Source organism: Bos indicus x Bos taurus, chromosome 12 (assembly GCF_003369695.1).
Source record: "Bos indicus x Bos taurus breed Angus x Brahman F1 hybrid chromosome 12, Bos_hybrid_MaternalHap_v2.0, whole genome shotgun sequence".
NCBI classification, from domain to species: domain Eukaryota; kingdom Metazoa; phylum Chordata; class Mammalia; order Artiodactyla; family Bovidae; genus Bos; species Bos indicus x Bos taurus.
The window spans coordinates 28,994,297-29,011,441 of record NC_040087.1 but is presented as its reverse complement, the minus strand read 5'-3'; the positions used below and the strand labels follow the sequence as shown (position 1 = coordinate 29,011,441).

Sequence of the window (17,145 nt, the reverse complement as noted above, 5' to 3'; positions counted from 1 at the left end):
CAGTTGTAGAAAGGAGTCTACTTGATTTAAGGTCTTCTTCCTTCAGAAGTTAATGCTCTATGCACATCTGTAATTTCAACTTTTTATAATCTTTAAGAATAGACAGTTTAAAATAGGTTCTTGTATTCAACACATGTCATAAAGGTTATCTATGCCCTTAAAAATTCTTTAATGTACAGATATGTAACTATGGTTAACCAATTTTACTAAAATACTTGCTTATAGTAATGCATCTAAATTGATTTGCTTTGGAAAAGCAAAATCTTTATCTATTACCAAAGTAATGTTTTTAAGATTTACCACAATGTAATGCTGTTCTTTAAAAAAGAAGGAAAAATTTAAGCAGATGATTTTTTTTATTTCTAAGTAAATGCCATATTTAAAATCCATAGTACCAATCTAATAAATATTTATTAATTATAATTCTCTGGAAATTTATATTTTCTAATTTTATATTACTTTTAAACCCTTTATATTTAAAATCATTTACTTTCAAAGTTAGATATGTTAATGCTTTGATATCTTACTCCTGCTTATAAAAATAATTTGGTATATATATCAGCAAAATCTTTTTCTTTTCCATGATAAAATTATAATTGTTAGTTAAAGCAGTTAAAATTACACAGTTAAAGCAACAAAGTTGTTTATAATAAACAAAGGAAAGTCATTTAGAATTATAGGAGTAAAAATTGCTTTTTAAATGTATATTTAAAAAAGAATGAATGATATGGCTATCTTAAGCTACCAACATTAGTTAATCAGTCAAGATAACAGATCTGATCATCACTTTCTTCATGTATTTTATCATCAGTTCATTTACTTGTATTGTTAACCAGCTTCAAACTCCTTCCCCATAAAAATTTTATGGGCTAATTATGAGCAATATTACAAACTAAAAACATGGGCTGGGAAATTGAAAGCATGAAGTACTGAGAATGCTACTTGATAACTACCAGTTGCTACTTATTTAAATACTTTGTAACCTTGAAAAAACGCAGTCATCAAAAGCAGAGCTAGAGCTTTGAGGAGAACAGTATTTGACTGCCCCCTAATGGACCAATTCAAATCTCAACCCTGTCCTTTCTAAATCCTGTCAGTTCAGCCCTTGAGAAAAGGGCTGAGACTGTGTCTTGAGAAAAGGTTTATGAACTAAATCTTAGTTTCACACAATTACATCCATGCTGCCAATAGCTGTGAAAATCAGTTATACTGTGGGCCAGTCATACTGAGAGGCTGAAGCAGCACTGCTAATGAAAATTCACCTGCTTCAGGGCTGAATGGAGCCCACTGTGAGGGAAGAGGAAAAATAGCAGAAACCCAGAAGGGAAGGTCATTGGAGATATCTCTAAAGGCACTACCTAAAATACATCTCCCAACAGATGTTATTCATTTGTTCATCTTACCGTGAATGAATATGACCCAGTGTAATAAAAGAGTTTTAAGGATTCTCACTTGAAGTGACAAAATTGGCTGTCACCTGAATTTTAAAGACAAAAATTGGGATGTTGCTTTCCAGTAAGCTGATATTGAAAAATGGCACATTTCATCCTAAGACATTGTGAATAAAATTCAATTAATTAAGGATAGTTTTTGTGTACACAGTTATATGATGATAAATAAGAAATCATAAGAAATAATAGTGGAAAATAAATCAGAAAAAATAGTGGAAAATTTACACATGAAATCATAGTGGGGAAAAAAAAGAATTCATAGTGGAATTAGCAGAAGCATTTTTAAATGCTTCATTCACATGCATCCATCCCTCATCCCTATAATTCTAGATCTTCAGTAGCATAGAAAAAAATAAGTTTGCAATAAATGTTCTCATCAGTGGCATATCACTTTAATTTTTTCCCCGCCTCAGGCAAGTTCTGTGTGAATAGAATATGTGCTTGATAAGGGGAAGATATTTTATCTCCCAATTCCCTAGGCATGAATTTTCTCTTTTTTGAAGGCCTGGACATTTTCATGACGTTGGAGGGATTTTCCTCCTGCTCATTTCTCCCTATGAGCGATCTCAGAATTGCATCAACATAGTTCATTGGAGTGTTCAGTTCTGAGCCGTGGTTTATATGAGAATCTCAGGGACTTTGCCTTGTGGGTGATCAAGTTCCAAATCTCATGCCCAGTTTGCAGAGATACCACCGCTGATTTCCTTCCTGGCCAGTATTAAAATCACAGCCTTGGGTGGTCAGCAGAGGTAACTTATCCCCCACGCATTGTTAGGGGCTGTACCCCAGCAGGTGGCTTCATGCAGGTCCCAGCTTCTGCTGACCGGCTGTGTCCAGCCACTTCCTCAAGCCAGCTTGGAAGCCGGATCTAACTGCTCTTACAGAGCTTAGCTCCTCTCACAGCAGCAGCCTTTTCTCTGGTCACCTTCTGTGGAGATTCTCTCTTCAATAAACTAAATTTTTCAGTGAAAAAGCAGAGTTGTCAGTCGGCCCTTGTGTCTTCGGAAAAGTGAGTGTGGTGGGGAGCGTAGTTGGGATTTGCTCACAATAGATCATCTTAACCCAAAGCTCAGAAAAGAAGGTAGTTTTTAATTCTTCTGGTGTTGCTTTAATCAGAGACTGGACACGGAGGGCATACACAACAGAGATTTGGAATCACGAAGTGCTACACCAGTGGAAGGGATTAGGACAGGAGTGGCGTGGATGCTAGATTTAGGGGTGAGCCAACCTGTGTTCCAGTTACAGCCCTCATCCTCTGCAGTCTTAGACCTTCTGCGTCCCAGACAACCTCTGAGCCTTGGTCGGACATTCGTGCAATTATTAAACTCTCAGAATTATTGTATCATTAATCCTAAGTCCTGATATACAGGTAACCAGTTCTCTCAACTCGTCTTCCTTCTTCAAGACACAGCTGGCTTTTCCTGTCCTTTTTTGTCCCCATATGTGTTGGAGAAACAGCTTATCCATTTCTACACACATATACATACCCATCCACACTCCTGGATTCTTACTGAAATTGCTTTGAACCTATATATCAATTTGAGAGAAGAATTAACTCCATTTATTTAGGTCCTTAATAGCTATCAATAACTTTACATACTTTGCACAAATGTCTTGCAAATTTTTCTTAGATTTGATGCTATAGTAAACACTGTTGATGCTATTGTAAAAGGCATTTTTAAAAATACTTCATTTTTCAATTGTTTGTAATTGATATAGAGATATTAAATTGACTCAACAGAAACCCTTCATAAACTCTATAATGCTAATTATTAGTTTGAATTTGTTAATGTTCACACTGATATCATTTGTGAATAGTGACAATTTTATTTTTTCCAGCATGTATATCATTGATTTGCTCACCTTGCTTTACTACATTTGCTAAGTCCTCCAGTGCAGAACACCCCCACCCCCCCACACACACACACACACAAAGTGTTTATTTATTTGGCTATACCAGGTCTTAGTTGTGACTTGAGGGACTTTTAGCTGTAGTATGAGAACTCTTAGCATGTGGGATTGAGTTCCTGGACCAGGGATTGAACCTGGGCCCCCTACATTGGGAGCTCGGAGAGTTAGCCACTGGACCACCAGGAAAGTCCCCAGTGTAGTCTTGAGAAGATGCAGTAATAGTGGATATCACTGCCCTGTTCTCAACCTCCAAGTGAACATCTCCCAAAATTTCCCATTAGGTATATTATATGCTATGGATTTTTATAAATATCCTTAATAAATCAAGTAAGTTGCCTTCTATTTTTAGCTTGCATAGTTATTTTAAAGTCAGGATCTGATCATTTCCTCTCTAGAGCCTCTGTTGTAAGCAAAGTTAAAGACAAGTGACACAGTGGCAGAAAACACTTGTGAGTTATAGAACCGAGGGGCTAACCTCAGCAAAGAATTCTGCTTGCATTGCCAGATTCAGTTTTCTCACACATAGTTCCAAACACTGTGTTCCAGGCCACTGCTGTCAGGAATGAAAGTTTCACCCATCCATGAGCAAAAATAAGTTAGTCTTTTGTAAAGCTAAATGTATTCCTTTCAAGGGACTGTCTTTTCTTCTGTGCATATATTCTCTCAGATTTTTAACAATAAAATACTGTTTTTCTTATAATAACCATTCTAATAATCATAATTTAGGGTTTTTTTTAATGTTCTTGTTTGACAAACTAAAATATTAGTAACTCTTCACAGGTCCCTCTAAATTCTTTAACTGACTTGATTCTGACCTAATGCATATTGGTGACATTCAGGATATTGATGAAGAAAAAGGAGCCAACACATTAAGGAGATGGGATGGAACTAGAGGAGGACCATGAGAGAGTGTGGAGAAGAAGGAAGTAAGCCAGGACAGTGAGACATCACAAAGCCAAGGAAGAAAGGCTTCAACCTGATGACTGTGGCTGGCTGGGTCAAATGCTGGCAAGAATTAAGCAAAATGAAGACTATAAAATATCTATGGTGTTTAGAAATAAAGAGGACATTAGTGATTCCAGTGGGAAAAATTTCAGTGGAGCAGCACAGCCAAGACTGATGCTGTGAACTGAGAAAAGAAAGGGTGGTAAGGAACTGGAAACATTGGCTAATATGATTTTTCTGGGAAATTTAACTTTGAAGGGAGGAGTGTCTCAGCTCCAGTAGGACTGGGAGTTGTTTAGTTGATTGGTTGGTTGCTTGCTTGCTCAGTTAGTTAGTTGGTTGGTTGATTTGTTTGTTTTGAAGGTTAAGAGGTGATTGAGTAAGATTAGTGTTAATGGAAAAGCCAGTGGAGAGACAGGGATATTGAAAATACAGGAGAGAAAAGAGATAATGCCAAGAGATGCTGAGAAGAGGAGATGAAGTGGAATATAAGACACAGATGGGAGCTTTGTCTGAGGGCAGAAAGGGAGCCCATCAACCTTTGTGCATCATAAAGGGCGCATCATCCAGGGCCTCAGGCTTGGACCTTGTGGCTCCTACACAGCTCAGCAGTAGCAGCTGTGTGAATGGAGCCCCGCACTTGTGCAAGGTTCATCCTGCCTGGTCGTACGCAGCAGTCTAGGACACAGGTCAGTATGTAAGTTGGAGTGACACAATTTGAGACAGTTACCACCAAGAAGAATAGCCCGTGAAAGTCCCTCAAGACAGAGCAGCCAACAAATCAGAGAGGGTTAGAAGAGAGGTGAAATGAAAAAGGTATCATCTTTTCTCCTCTCCACATCTCCCATGCCAAGTTTCCATCAAATTTCACCCCATCTCCTTCATAATAACCCTTTCCACATTCTTCTTCCATTCACCCATCACAGTGTTCATTCTCTTAAGTTCATTTTACACGGACAGGTTTTAGGAAGAAGTCAGTCTCTTACAGAACAAGATGTGGATTTAAATAGTAAAAGACCAGATACGAACCTCTCTTAAGTTCATTTTACACGGACAGGTTTTAGGAAGAAGTCAGTCTCTTACAGAACAAGATGTGGATTTAAATAGTAAAAGACCAGATACGAACCTAAAAGGATGCATCCCTCAAAATGAAGTTTAAGCAGTGAACTGATCAGTAGAAGAGATCTGTTGAAAAGAAGTCTTTCTTGTGCCTTTATATACCTTAGAGCCCATCAAGAGCCATGGTGTTCATTGCGCCACCCACATAAAAGCACCCAGCCCAGGGGGACATGGGGTGGAGATCCATCCCTTGTAAGGATAATGTTGGCAATTTAGAATTCTTTTTTTTTTTTTTCCCCAATTTAGATCAACACATATTGAACCAATACTCTATTCCATATAGTTAGACATTGTTTTTGGAGAAGGAAATGGCAACCAGTGTTCTTTCCTGGAGAATCCCAGGGATGGGGGAACCTGGTGGGCTGCTGTCTATGGGGTCGCACAGAGTCAGACACGACTGAAGTGACTTAGCAGACATCATTTCCCCAAATTTGTCCAAACTTCAGACAATAACCTGAGGAGGGAGCTGGGGTGATAGTTTCTGCAGAAAATCTGTGAGTAGGATCATGAAGAACATTCACCAGTTGGAGGTGGTCAGTTTGTCTCAGGAGAAAAGAACAGAAACTGGGGACTTAGAGAAACTCAGTTAAGGCCAGAGTCTTTGAAATGGGAAGAAGGTGGAGTCAGTGTGTGCATAAAATTGGATCTGAATTCTGCACACTCACTGATGTGTGCGTGCCAAATTTTCCTTCAGTCGTGTCCAACTTTGTGACCCCATGGACTGTAGCTCACCAGGGTTCTCTGTCCATAGGATTCTCCAGGCAAGAATACTGGAGTGGGTTGCTATGCTGTCCTCCAGGGGATCTTCCTGACCCAGGGAGTGAACCCGCATATCTTATGTCTCTTATGTCTGCCGTATTGGCAGGCAGGTTCTTTACCACTAGTACCACCTGGGAAGCCCATATTCACTGATAGGGCCTCACAATATTGTCAGGGCTGGGAGGACCCAACAGTGGAGTAAAAGGATAAGATTTCTAAGTTTAGAAAACAACCGCCAGGAGGCCAGTTTCTCTCCACTCACCTTAACATAGACTTCCCTTGTGGCTCAGCGGGTAAAGAATCTGCCCGCAATGCGGGAAATCTGGGTTCAATCCCTGGGTCTGGAAGATCCGCTGGTGAAGGGAAAGGCTACCCACTCCAGTGTTCTGGCCTGAGGCATTCCATGGTTCGTACAGTCCTTGGGATCACAGAGTTGGACATGACTGAGTGACTTTCACCTTAACATCACGGCTTTTTTTTTTTTTTTTTTTTTAAGAGAAGATTTTACTAGTTTCCTTCAAACAAATAATAAATCCTGTGCCCTGAAAAGGTGGGGTGTTAGTGGAGCTCAGACTCTTCACAGAGGTCGGGGGGGCTCCCGAAGGTGATCTCAGGTACTGGGCTGGATTCACCTTTGCTTCCCTGAGTGGCATTGCTGCTCCCCTTGGAGATCCTGCCACCTGAGCTCCAGGTGGGGATGGGCAGTGTTGTGTCTGCCTTGTGGACAGAGCACATTGTAGGCACTCAGCTGACGTTTTCTAGATGTTAAATGAATGCTCCTTCCCGTGATGCAGTAACTGTCTCTTTAGAGTCAACAGCAGAGGCCTCATCTCCATCTGAATTCCACTAGGAATAGAGAAATGGCCTCATGGGCCAAGATCCCCTGGGCTTCCTGGGGGTGGCGTCCCCCGTCCCTGGTGGAGACGTGGAAAGAGCCTCAGCCAGAACACCAGGCTGAGAGGATAAGGACTTCCTTCCACAGCATGCAGGACGAGCGTTGGCAGAGAATCCAAGAAAGCAGAGAGGGACTCGCTCATCCCCATCAAGTCAAACTGAGTACCTCAAAGATCATTCTCATCTGTTTTTCCCCCTCAAGGAAGGGGTGAGCAAGCAGTAAAGTATGTCCTTAGGCAGCAGTCCAGTTGGCTTCAAAAAGCTATCAAGGAGTCATTTCAGAATCCCTTTGCACAGACATGTCTAGAATATTGACCAGAAGAGAAGAGAGGAAGACTATTACAGAGAGATTCTCCCCTCAGCTGCACGTTTGGCAGGGGTCCCATTTAAAAGCTATTGACACAACTTTTATGTAGGCATCCTCCATTTTTATAATCCCCGAGTTTCAATAAAAACTATCTCCACTTGCACAGATGGCAGGAAGAATAGACAGCATGATATGCTGTCTACAGACCGGTATTGGCTCTTTTTCAGTACATGCCAACTATAGCAAGGACTCTTAATCATCTTCTAAATTGTATAATGACAGAATGATAAATGATAAGCACTTTGAAGACTAAACAATATTTTGTCATCAGAATCAAAACATTAGCCTGCAACTTTGGAAATTTCACATTTTAAAGGGGTTCCTCCTTCAACCCTTCTTTTATTCCTAAATGACCCATTAATTCATTTAAAAAATTAATGAGCACCAACTAAGTACCAGGCACTAGGTTAGATAATAAAGATTCATGATACAGAGGGCAAGGGGGTAGGTAGGGAATAGATTTTATTTCTCTTCCACATACAATTTTTATTGTTATGCTGTTTTCAGGAAGATTCCATTCTGGGGTGAAAAATGGGAATTTTTAGAAGTACAGTTGGTAAGGTTCTGTTTTTACATGGTCAGTCTTTCCCCTCCCCTTCCTTCACCCATACTTGGTGAATGTAGCCTATTTTTTTCCCCAAGGAAAAGGAAACAACCTTGATCTTTCCTGTCTTTGACCCTGGATTGTTTGTCTCACTCGGAATGAGTCTGCATCTGTAGGATTGACATTTAATGGGGCCAGCCCTCGGGGAACTCAAGGTTATCTTCATAATAAACCCCATGAGAGAAGACAGTGTTCTGCCTTCAGAATATCCTACACAGCCTCAGCTGTCTATTTCAAAACTGTCTTTAAAACCGAGTCCTTAATCACCTCTTCTAGATCAATAAAAAGATATTATTAGAAAATTGCAAGGATATTTCTGTTGCCTAATCATTTACAATCCCCCTTCAGCTTTCAAGAGGTTGAGGTTACTTAAAACAGAAACCATGTATGTCACATGACTTTTAAAATAATAACATGAAGCAGTAGGAGAAGCTTTATTATAGTCCTGTTATTTCTCTCATAGAAGTTGTATAAAAAGATCATGCAATGGTAAGGCCCAGCAAGGTTCCATCAAAGTTTTATGCTTTTCACCTTGCATTGCAATTGCCAGCAAACTGTGGTGTTGGAGAAGACTCTTGAGAGTCCCTTGGACTACAAGGAGATCCAATCAGTCCATTCTAAAGGAGATCAGTCCTGGGTGTTTTTTGGAAGGAATGATGCTGCAGCTGAAACTCCAGTACTTTGGCCACCTCATGCGAAGAGTTGACTCATTGGAAAAGACTCTGATGCTGGGAGGGATTGGGGGCAGGAGGAGAAGGGGACGACAGAGGATGAGATGGCTGGATGGCATCACTGACTCGATGGACGTGAGTCTGGGTGAACTCCGGGAGTTGGTGATGGACAGGGAGGCCTGGCGTGCTGCGATTCATGGGGTTGCAAAGAGTCGGACATGACTGAGTGACTGAACTGACCTGAACTGAACATTAACCAAGGGTCTTCCATGGGCCAGGCATTCTCCAGCACTTCATAAGCACTAGCTGGTCTGCTTCCTGGGATATTATCATTAACCCAGTTTTAAATATGAGAAAACTAGAGTTTACAGCTTGTTCAAAGTCACATAGCTAGGGAGTGGCAGAGAGAGTTGTAATCTGGATCTGATGGTCTCCAGAGTACTTCATTACTAATGAATATTTTAAAATAGTGATTCACATCCCATTGGTGCCTCATGAGATCAACTTAGTGACTTGTGATGCCTTTTTAAGTGAATGAGATAGAATGGTAATGATCAGAGTTCATCCACCATAGTAAAAGGTAAGTAATATTTGAAGAAATTTTGTTTTCTGTGTGTGTGTATATGCGTGTGTATTTGTATGCCAAATTTTGATGTGATGCAAAATTTATTTCTAACTGTGAGTTACTATCTTAATCTTAAAGCTGCTTCACTAAGAAATATTGACTCTTACTCATTCATATTCCAGGGCTTCCCAGGTGGCACAGTGGTAAAGAAACCGCCTGCCATGGTAGGAGACCCAGGTTCGATCTCTGGGTTGGGAAGAACCCCTGGAGGAGGACATGGCAACCCATTCTAGGATTCTTGCCTGGAGATTTCCATGGACAGAGGAACTTGACAGGCTACAGTTCATGGGGTCCCAAAGTCAGACATGACTGAAGTGACTAACACTTTCACTTTTATGCATGTTCCAAGCACAGGAGGACTAGTTTTTATAAACCTGCCCTCTGTAGAAATCTTTGTAAGAAAGCAGTTAAGAGATTTAAAAATCTATGACCTTTCATTGATTTTTTAATCTATGAAATCCTTTCCGTGTATGAATAGGCTTAACAAGCCAACCTCCAGAGCCTCACAGCAGAGAGTTTTCCTAAAATAGTCAGACCTGACTGGTCTTATGCCCAGTTGCTCACAGTAAATCATTCATCGATCACTACAGAAAAGGCAGAGAAAATATGTTCTGCTTTTGTAAAAACAAAAACCCAGTGGGGAGAAAAGAATCCAAGGGCCACGCTCCCCACTGAGGGAAGGCCTCGTGGATGCAGCGGGTTCCATAGGAGAGTGAGCATAGCCACATCTCAGTGTCCCCATGAAAGACCGGATGCTGGTCCTTTATGTGTTTGCAGGGTCGTCAGGGTCGTCAGGACTAAAGCTCAGAATATCCAATAATCTACTCATGCTGTCTATCAATATCACTAAAAGCTTGACATGTAGTATAACTCAGACCTAGCTTTAGTGTCTGTATCAAACTCCTGCCCATTTACAAATGGCGTGATTCGTTAAACAAGGAGGGTCAGCAGGCATGACTGACTTTAGGAGAGTGAACACTCTGGCGGGAGAAGACTTCATCACAAAGCAGCGTGGGCTGGGAGGACTCAGAGCTCACAGGGCATTTTCCCAAGGACCAGAGTAGAAGTGTCCTTCATATGCTCAGCAGCCATTCATTATTTTTGTTATTGTTGTTTAGTCGCTAAGTCCTGTTTGACTCTTTGCAATCCCATGGACTGTAACCCACCAGGCTCCTTTAACCATGGGATTCCCCAGGCAAGAATAGTGGAGTGGGTTGCCATTTACTTCTCCATGGGATCTTCCTGACCCAGGGATCGAAGCCACATTCCCTGCATTGGCAGGCAGATTCTTTAATGCTGGGCCACCTGGCAAGTCCACATTCCTCATCTTCACATGGAGACAGTAATACCAACAACACAAATGTGTTAGGATTAAGTGAAATAATTAGGAAACTAGCAGTACGCAGTAGATGATGCTCCCCAAAGGTTAGATTGTCTAGTCCTCTGCTGTATTAAAAGGCACCATAAAGTGTGAAAGTTAAAGTCTCTCAGTTGTGTCTGACTCTTGGCAACACCATGGACTGTAGCCTGCCAGGCTGCTCTGTCCATGGAATTCTCCAGGCAAGAATATTGGAGTGGGTAGCCATTCCCTTCTTCATGGGATCTTCCTGACTCGGGGATCAAATCCTGGTCTTCTGGTTTGTAGGCAGATTTTTTACTGTCTGAGCCACCAGGGAAGCAAAAAAGCACTGGACCCCCCAACCCAGGGAAATTCCTAGCCATGATGCCAACCTTCATGGGCATGATTAGGAAAACTTTGTCAACATCCCTTGTTCCCTTCAAGTAGTCATAATGAACTATAGCCCTGCCTGAGAATGCACTCTCCTTAAATCAATTTATTTGAAGTTTCATCTTGCACTTTTTTCCCCTACATTGTACATTTTATACCTTTGACTCATTTGTTTTGCAACTGGAAGTTTGCACCTCTTAATCCCCCTCTCCTATTTCTATCTAACCTCTACTCTCTTAAAAAAAAAAAAAAATGACTCCTAAATTTTTATTAGATATTTGCAAAAAAAACCCCCACATATCTTTATTTTCTGGAAAATATTCTTTAAAACTTGAGAGAATGGCTCTCACATCTATGTTTCTGGAATCTCTTTGGTCATCTTATCTACAGATATAGTAACTTTCCAAATATTAATTATGTTTCCTTTCTGCACTTTCTCATTCAATCTAGCAGTTATTCAGCTCTCATTCATTTTCTTTTATGTTGCCTGCACAAGGAGAAGACTTTTAGATCATCCTCATAGAGGACTTATGCTCCTTGAAATTCAGATTCCTGATTCTCCCTAGCATGATGGTTAAAAATGGGCCTCTGGGGTCAGAGAGATGATTCAGATCAATCTGTATGATTTTGCATTTTGCTTCCCTAACTCTGAAACTCTCAAGAGTCTTCTCCAAGACCACAGTTCAAAAGCATCAATTCTTCTTTGCTCAGCTTTCTTTATAGTCCAACTCTCACATCCATACATGACTACTGCGAAAACCATAGCCTTGACTAGATGGACCTTTGTTGGCAAAGTGATGTCTCTGCTTTTTAATATGCTGTCTAGGTTGGTCATAACTTTCCTTCCAAGGAGCAAGCGTCTTTTAATTTCATGGCTGCAATCACCATCTGCAGTGATTTCGGAGCCCAGTTCAGTTGCTCAGTCATGTCCAACTCTTTGCGACCCCATGAACTGCAGCATGCCAGGCTTCCTTGTCCATCACCAACTCCCAGAGCCTTCTCAAACTCATGTCCACCGTGTTGGTGATGCCATCCAACCATCTCATCCTCTGTCGTCCCCTTCTCCTCCCACCTTCAATCTTTCCCAGCATCAGGGTCTTTTCCAGTGCATCAGTTCTTTGCCTCAGGTGGCCAAAGTATTGGAGTTTCAGCTTCAGCATCAGTCCTTCCAATGAATATTCAGGACTGATTTCCTTTAGGATGGACTGGTTGGATCTCCTTGCAGTTTAAGTGACTCTCAAGAGTCTTCTCCAGCACCACAGTTCAAAAGCATCAATTCTTCGGTGCTCAGCTTTCTTTATAGTCCAATTCTTATACCCATACATGACTACTGGAAAAACCATAGCCTTGACTACACAGACCTTTGTTGGTAAAGTAATGTCTCTGCTTTTTAATATGCTGTCTAGGTTGGTCATAGCTTATAGCTGAGATTACCCACTGTGCAAACTACCCAGTACACAGTAAGCCCAATGAGAGTTACCTGTTATTACATAGTATTATCTCTCCTTATTCCAACGTGGTCCTGAATTTCTCTCTCATTTACACTTCATCTTTCCTTCTGCATGTGTATTTTCATTATGTCACCTCAAATCCTTCTTATAAAGGATTAATGAGTAAATAAATCCATCTGTTTGATCCTGTTAGCTCATGGTTTTGCTTTCCTGTTTCCAGGGAGTGAACAAGTCTTTGATTACATACACAAGTAGGACAGTCGCTTTGACTTTGTTTACTCTTGCTTTCCTGAAGCAGATTCATAACGAGCCTTGATTCCATTCTTGGTAGAGTTAATGTTTGGTATGACGGTGATTATTTTAAGTGTTATAATTAAGAACATTACTCAGAGAAACTGTAAACTAAGAGTAACGCCAGAAAACTCAACTCATAGAGCTTTGGGAAAATTAAACAGGATAATATGAAAAGAGTTTGGCCATATCAACAATTTCTTCTCATTACTTAAGATTCCTGTCCCCTCTTTCATACAGATTGTGCACTGACTGAAGGCAGTACAATCACTCCTTTGTGCCCAAAAGGATATTTTCCCTGTGGGAATCTCTCCCAGTGTTTGCCTCGTGCTTTTCACTGTGACGGCGTGGAGGACTGTGGGAACGGAGCTGACGAGGAGAACTGTGGTGAGTCCACTTGCTCAGCTCCATACGGACACACCCCCTTGTGAACTCCCCAGAACTGTGTGTGGATCGAATGCTAACAGTGATGAACTGGAAGAGGTGATTTGGTATTCTGTAGGGACTCCTATTGTGACACGACTAAACAACTCCTCTCCAATGGATTTGTGATAATTACCTGCATCTTCCTAGTTAGAGGTGGCTTGAATCAGAAACACAGTATGATAAAAAACAAAATAAAACTATTTTAAATCCTACTCAGATACCCGTATTTTAGTTTTAAATGGCTTAAACGATGACCACTTCCTTCTGGCTTGGAAATTGGGTTCAGCTGCAAGAATATCTATAAAGTGTGAATAGATCTTCCTAGAGAAGTAAATTATTCAGTAGACCTATATCGTGTCCACTGCGTCCTCCCCAAGTCAGCAGGACATGACAGGCTCAGGGGAGACAGGCGCCTCACCCTTGCGGGGTTCACAGAGACCGTGTGAACAAGGATGTGGGCAAACTTGTACTTAAATAAATAATTTAAGAGAGTAGTAAGCCCCATGAGGTATGCAGATCAGGATAGTGGGAGAGGAAGTGACTTGGAGGAAAGGCTACTTTAAAGACATAGCCACAAAACCCCTCGCTGAGATGATGACATTTGCGAATGAAATGAAAGAAGAGGAAAACCATGAAATATTCTGGAGGAACAGAGTTACAGGCAAAGGAGACAGCAAATGGAAGGCCCAGAGGCTGAATGAAATAAGATAGCTGTGTTTGTGGGAAGTGAAAGCCAGACTGAGATGGGCGGAGCGAACAGGATAAAGAGGGTAAAGAGGTAAGAGAGGCCAGACCAGAAAGGTCTCCCAGGCCACTTTAGGTGTGTGTATCAGGACTGTATATGTCTTCTCATCTAACCTGTGCATTTTGCCCATGGAGAAACTGATGTCCTGAGAGGTCGACATGTCTAGTTAGTTGTAGAGTAGACCCTAGGAACCAGGTGTCCTGAATCTGGAAGAATCGTGTGTGTTTTATACCACACCAAACTGCCCCTCCTTGGAACGGCCCAGCTAGCAAGCAGGGGTGACAGCAGAGTCCAGGAGTGCCTGGTGTCTGGCTCTAGAATCTGCTCTCACGCCCCTGGGGACTCATGCACACTCCCGGCACTCTGCCTTCACCAGCTGTGCGTCACTCCTCCTCAGCCTGTAGGACAGAGTTCAGGCGTCCCATCCTCACCTGAGAAGCTTGGCTTCCCGGCCATGCCTCCCGCCCTGAGGCTGTACCACTGTCTAGGACAAGCACCCTTTCTCTCTGCTGCTATCGCATCCTGGTGTGCCTGGATGATGGTACTAAAGACGGCCTCGTCTTCCCACCGTACTTCTCTCACTAGACAGAAACACCTTGCGAAGGGTTCTTACAGGCATCTTACTTGCTTTGGTGTCACCAGAGCCTAGAACAGGCAAGGACAGTCAGTGCTCAGGAGTGGAGCAGCTCTCTGGGTGCCAAGGGCAAGTCACTCACGTTTTTGCTCTCTCCTCTTCAACTGCTTGGGAATCTCAGACCATGCATGTTGTCTGCCTCATGCGAGTTTTCCAAATGCAAATTAAGTAATTCATGTAAAGACACCAATAGAATAATTATAAAAACTGTTGGGAATATTAATAAGAAATAAAAATAAACTAAAATTTGCAGGGATCTGCAAAAAGGTACCTATGGAAGGAGTTCCCTGTGGTCAAGTGGTTAGAATTTCAGGCTTTCACTGCTGTGACTTTGGTTCAGTCCCTGGTCAGGGAACTGAGGTCCCATAAGCCACACAGCGAAACCAAAAAAAAAAAAAAGCAGAACAGTAAAGGGACCTGTGGGCAACTATTTAAATTTAGTTTTCTATTTATATAAACTTTAGGATCCTGCATCATATTGTATGTTTTATTGCCTCTAATAGCTTATGCTAATGCTAAGATAATCATATTTCAAAAATCAAGCCTTCTTTTTTAAAAAGAATATGTTTTCATTGCTAAAAAAGAGAAGGAAACCTGGCAAATAAGCAGATCATATCATCTGACAAATTGAGAAAATATTTTTCTCATCAGGACTAGACAAACTTTATTAAAAGGAACTTCATTTTTGCCTTATTAAAAAAGTCAAAGGACATGAATTTTATCAGAATTCATTACATGTATCAAGTAGGTATCTACATATACATATACAGATTATGTTTTCTTCTGAGGATCTCAAAATTAAGATCAAACATTTAAAATGTCAGCATTAGAAATCGATGATATTTTTCAAGGTGGATACACATATGGAAAATAATCATCATATATTTAAAATATTTGTAATTGCAGAAACAGACAAAACTCGAGATGTTTGCCTGCTTTTTCTTCCTTACCATTGTCGTTATCTTTCTATTACTTAAAACTTTAAGTTGATTTCATGATCAAATTTTTATATTTTTGGTTTGTAATTTGATATTTTATTTATAGAATAACTGACACATGTTCATCACCGTGTGTTTCACAGGAGACACTAGTGGATGGGCGACTATATTTGGCACAGTCCATGGAAATGCTAATAATGTGGCATTAACACAGGAGTGCTGTAAGTGGTATTGGTTCGAAGATTCAGTATCAGCTTTGCGAGCAACATGATTTGTGGTGCATGGATTTACCTGGGTAGTGTCATTCATTCCCTTAAGAATCCCAATTTCAGTTCAATGTGTTTCAGTGGTCAACTGGTCTATTATCTGTTCGTGGGACTGAAAAGAGAGAAAAAGGAAAACAACATGCTCTATTCATGCTTCCTCTGTGTATTAGCCTGTGACTGCACGAATGCATAGGTACTGAATACTTGTGACAAGTAATGAAGGTCTTACTCCTTTCAATCACCAACTTTTTTCAGCCCCTCTGTTAGGCACTGAGAGGGCAAGGATAGCTAAAGTGTGGCCCCAATCTTCAAATACCTCACACGGTTCCAAAGTAGAGACAGTTCCTTACAGAAGCAGGAGTGATACAATATTAGTGCTGAACTGAAGGAAGAATGTTTGCACAAGTGGGTATGGAAGCCCTTTGGGAGAAATGATGTCTGTGCCAGGGAGGGTGAAAGATCCACAGACAAGGTGACACTGAGATGGACTCAGAGGTCCTTGGATGGAGGGAAGAGTAAGAGGTAACAGAATGAGCACCGGAGCATGACCTGCAAAGCAGCGGGGTAGGAAGTTCAGAGCCTGCTTCCCGATGCCTTTCACATCGGTTCGCAGAGTGTAAGATGTAGGAGCAGGAGGTGGACCCAGAGGGTGGGACCAACCTGCAGGGGGCTCTGGGTGCACAGTTCAGAGTTTGGCCTCTGTCCTATGGTAGAATTATCTGTATATACATACACAGATTATATTATATACTATATATTACACACAATATATAAATGGATAGATAATTATAGTGTATATATAGTTACATACACACATTAGTATGTATACATAATATACATGTATAAAGTACATACATTAATTTTTACACTATTATATACTTTATAATATTAGGTCATAGCTACCACTTAGTATATAGTTTACTATATTCAAATATATCATACATAAAATTAGAAATCAAAAAAGAGTAAATTACAAAAAATGAAAAATAAATATATGAAAACTCTAGCGTCTTCTTCCTGAGCCACAGCGGGTCATCTTGTACACACACCATTGTGGAGGCCATTGCTGTCCACAGTGGGCAACCACCAAAGTCGTGAGCTTATTTCCATTTAATGAAGAAGAGGAACCACATGACAAGAAGTGTATGGACCAATGATTCTTGCACCAGAATTATAAAGAATGAGTTAGAACAGTGTTCTCAGCTTGAGACACGTATGCCCCTGGAGAACATTTGGCAACGTCGGGTACATTCTGTGTTGTCACTTAGGAGAGGGGTGGGTGACTGCTGGCTTCTGGTGAGTGGAGGCCAAAGATACTG

The 17,145-nt window shown here is 41.0% G+C and overlaps 1 protein-coding gene across 1 annotated transcript in view; it reads left to right on the top strand.

Annotated features, from left to right (window-relative positions):
- Positions 1–17,145, top strand: part of RXFP2 (relaxin family peptide receptor 2) — a 98,093-nt gene that overhangs the window by 37,660 nt on the left and 43,288 nt on the right. The window contains exons 3-4 of the mRNA XM_027557060.1: positions 13,058–13,204; positions 15,704–15,781. Of these exons, the coding sequence (XP_027412861.1) occupies positions 13,058–13,204; positions 15,704–15,781 (225 nt within the window). The remainder of the gene's footprint in view (positions 1–13,057; positions 13,205–15,703; positions 15,782–17,145) is intronic.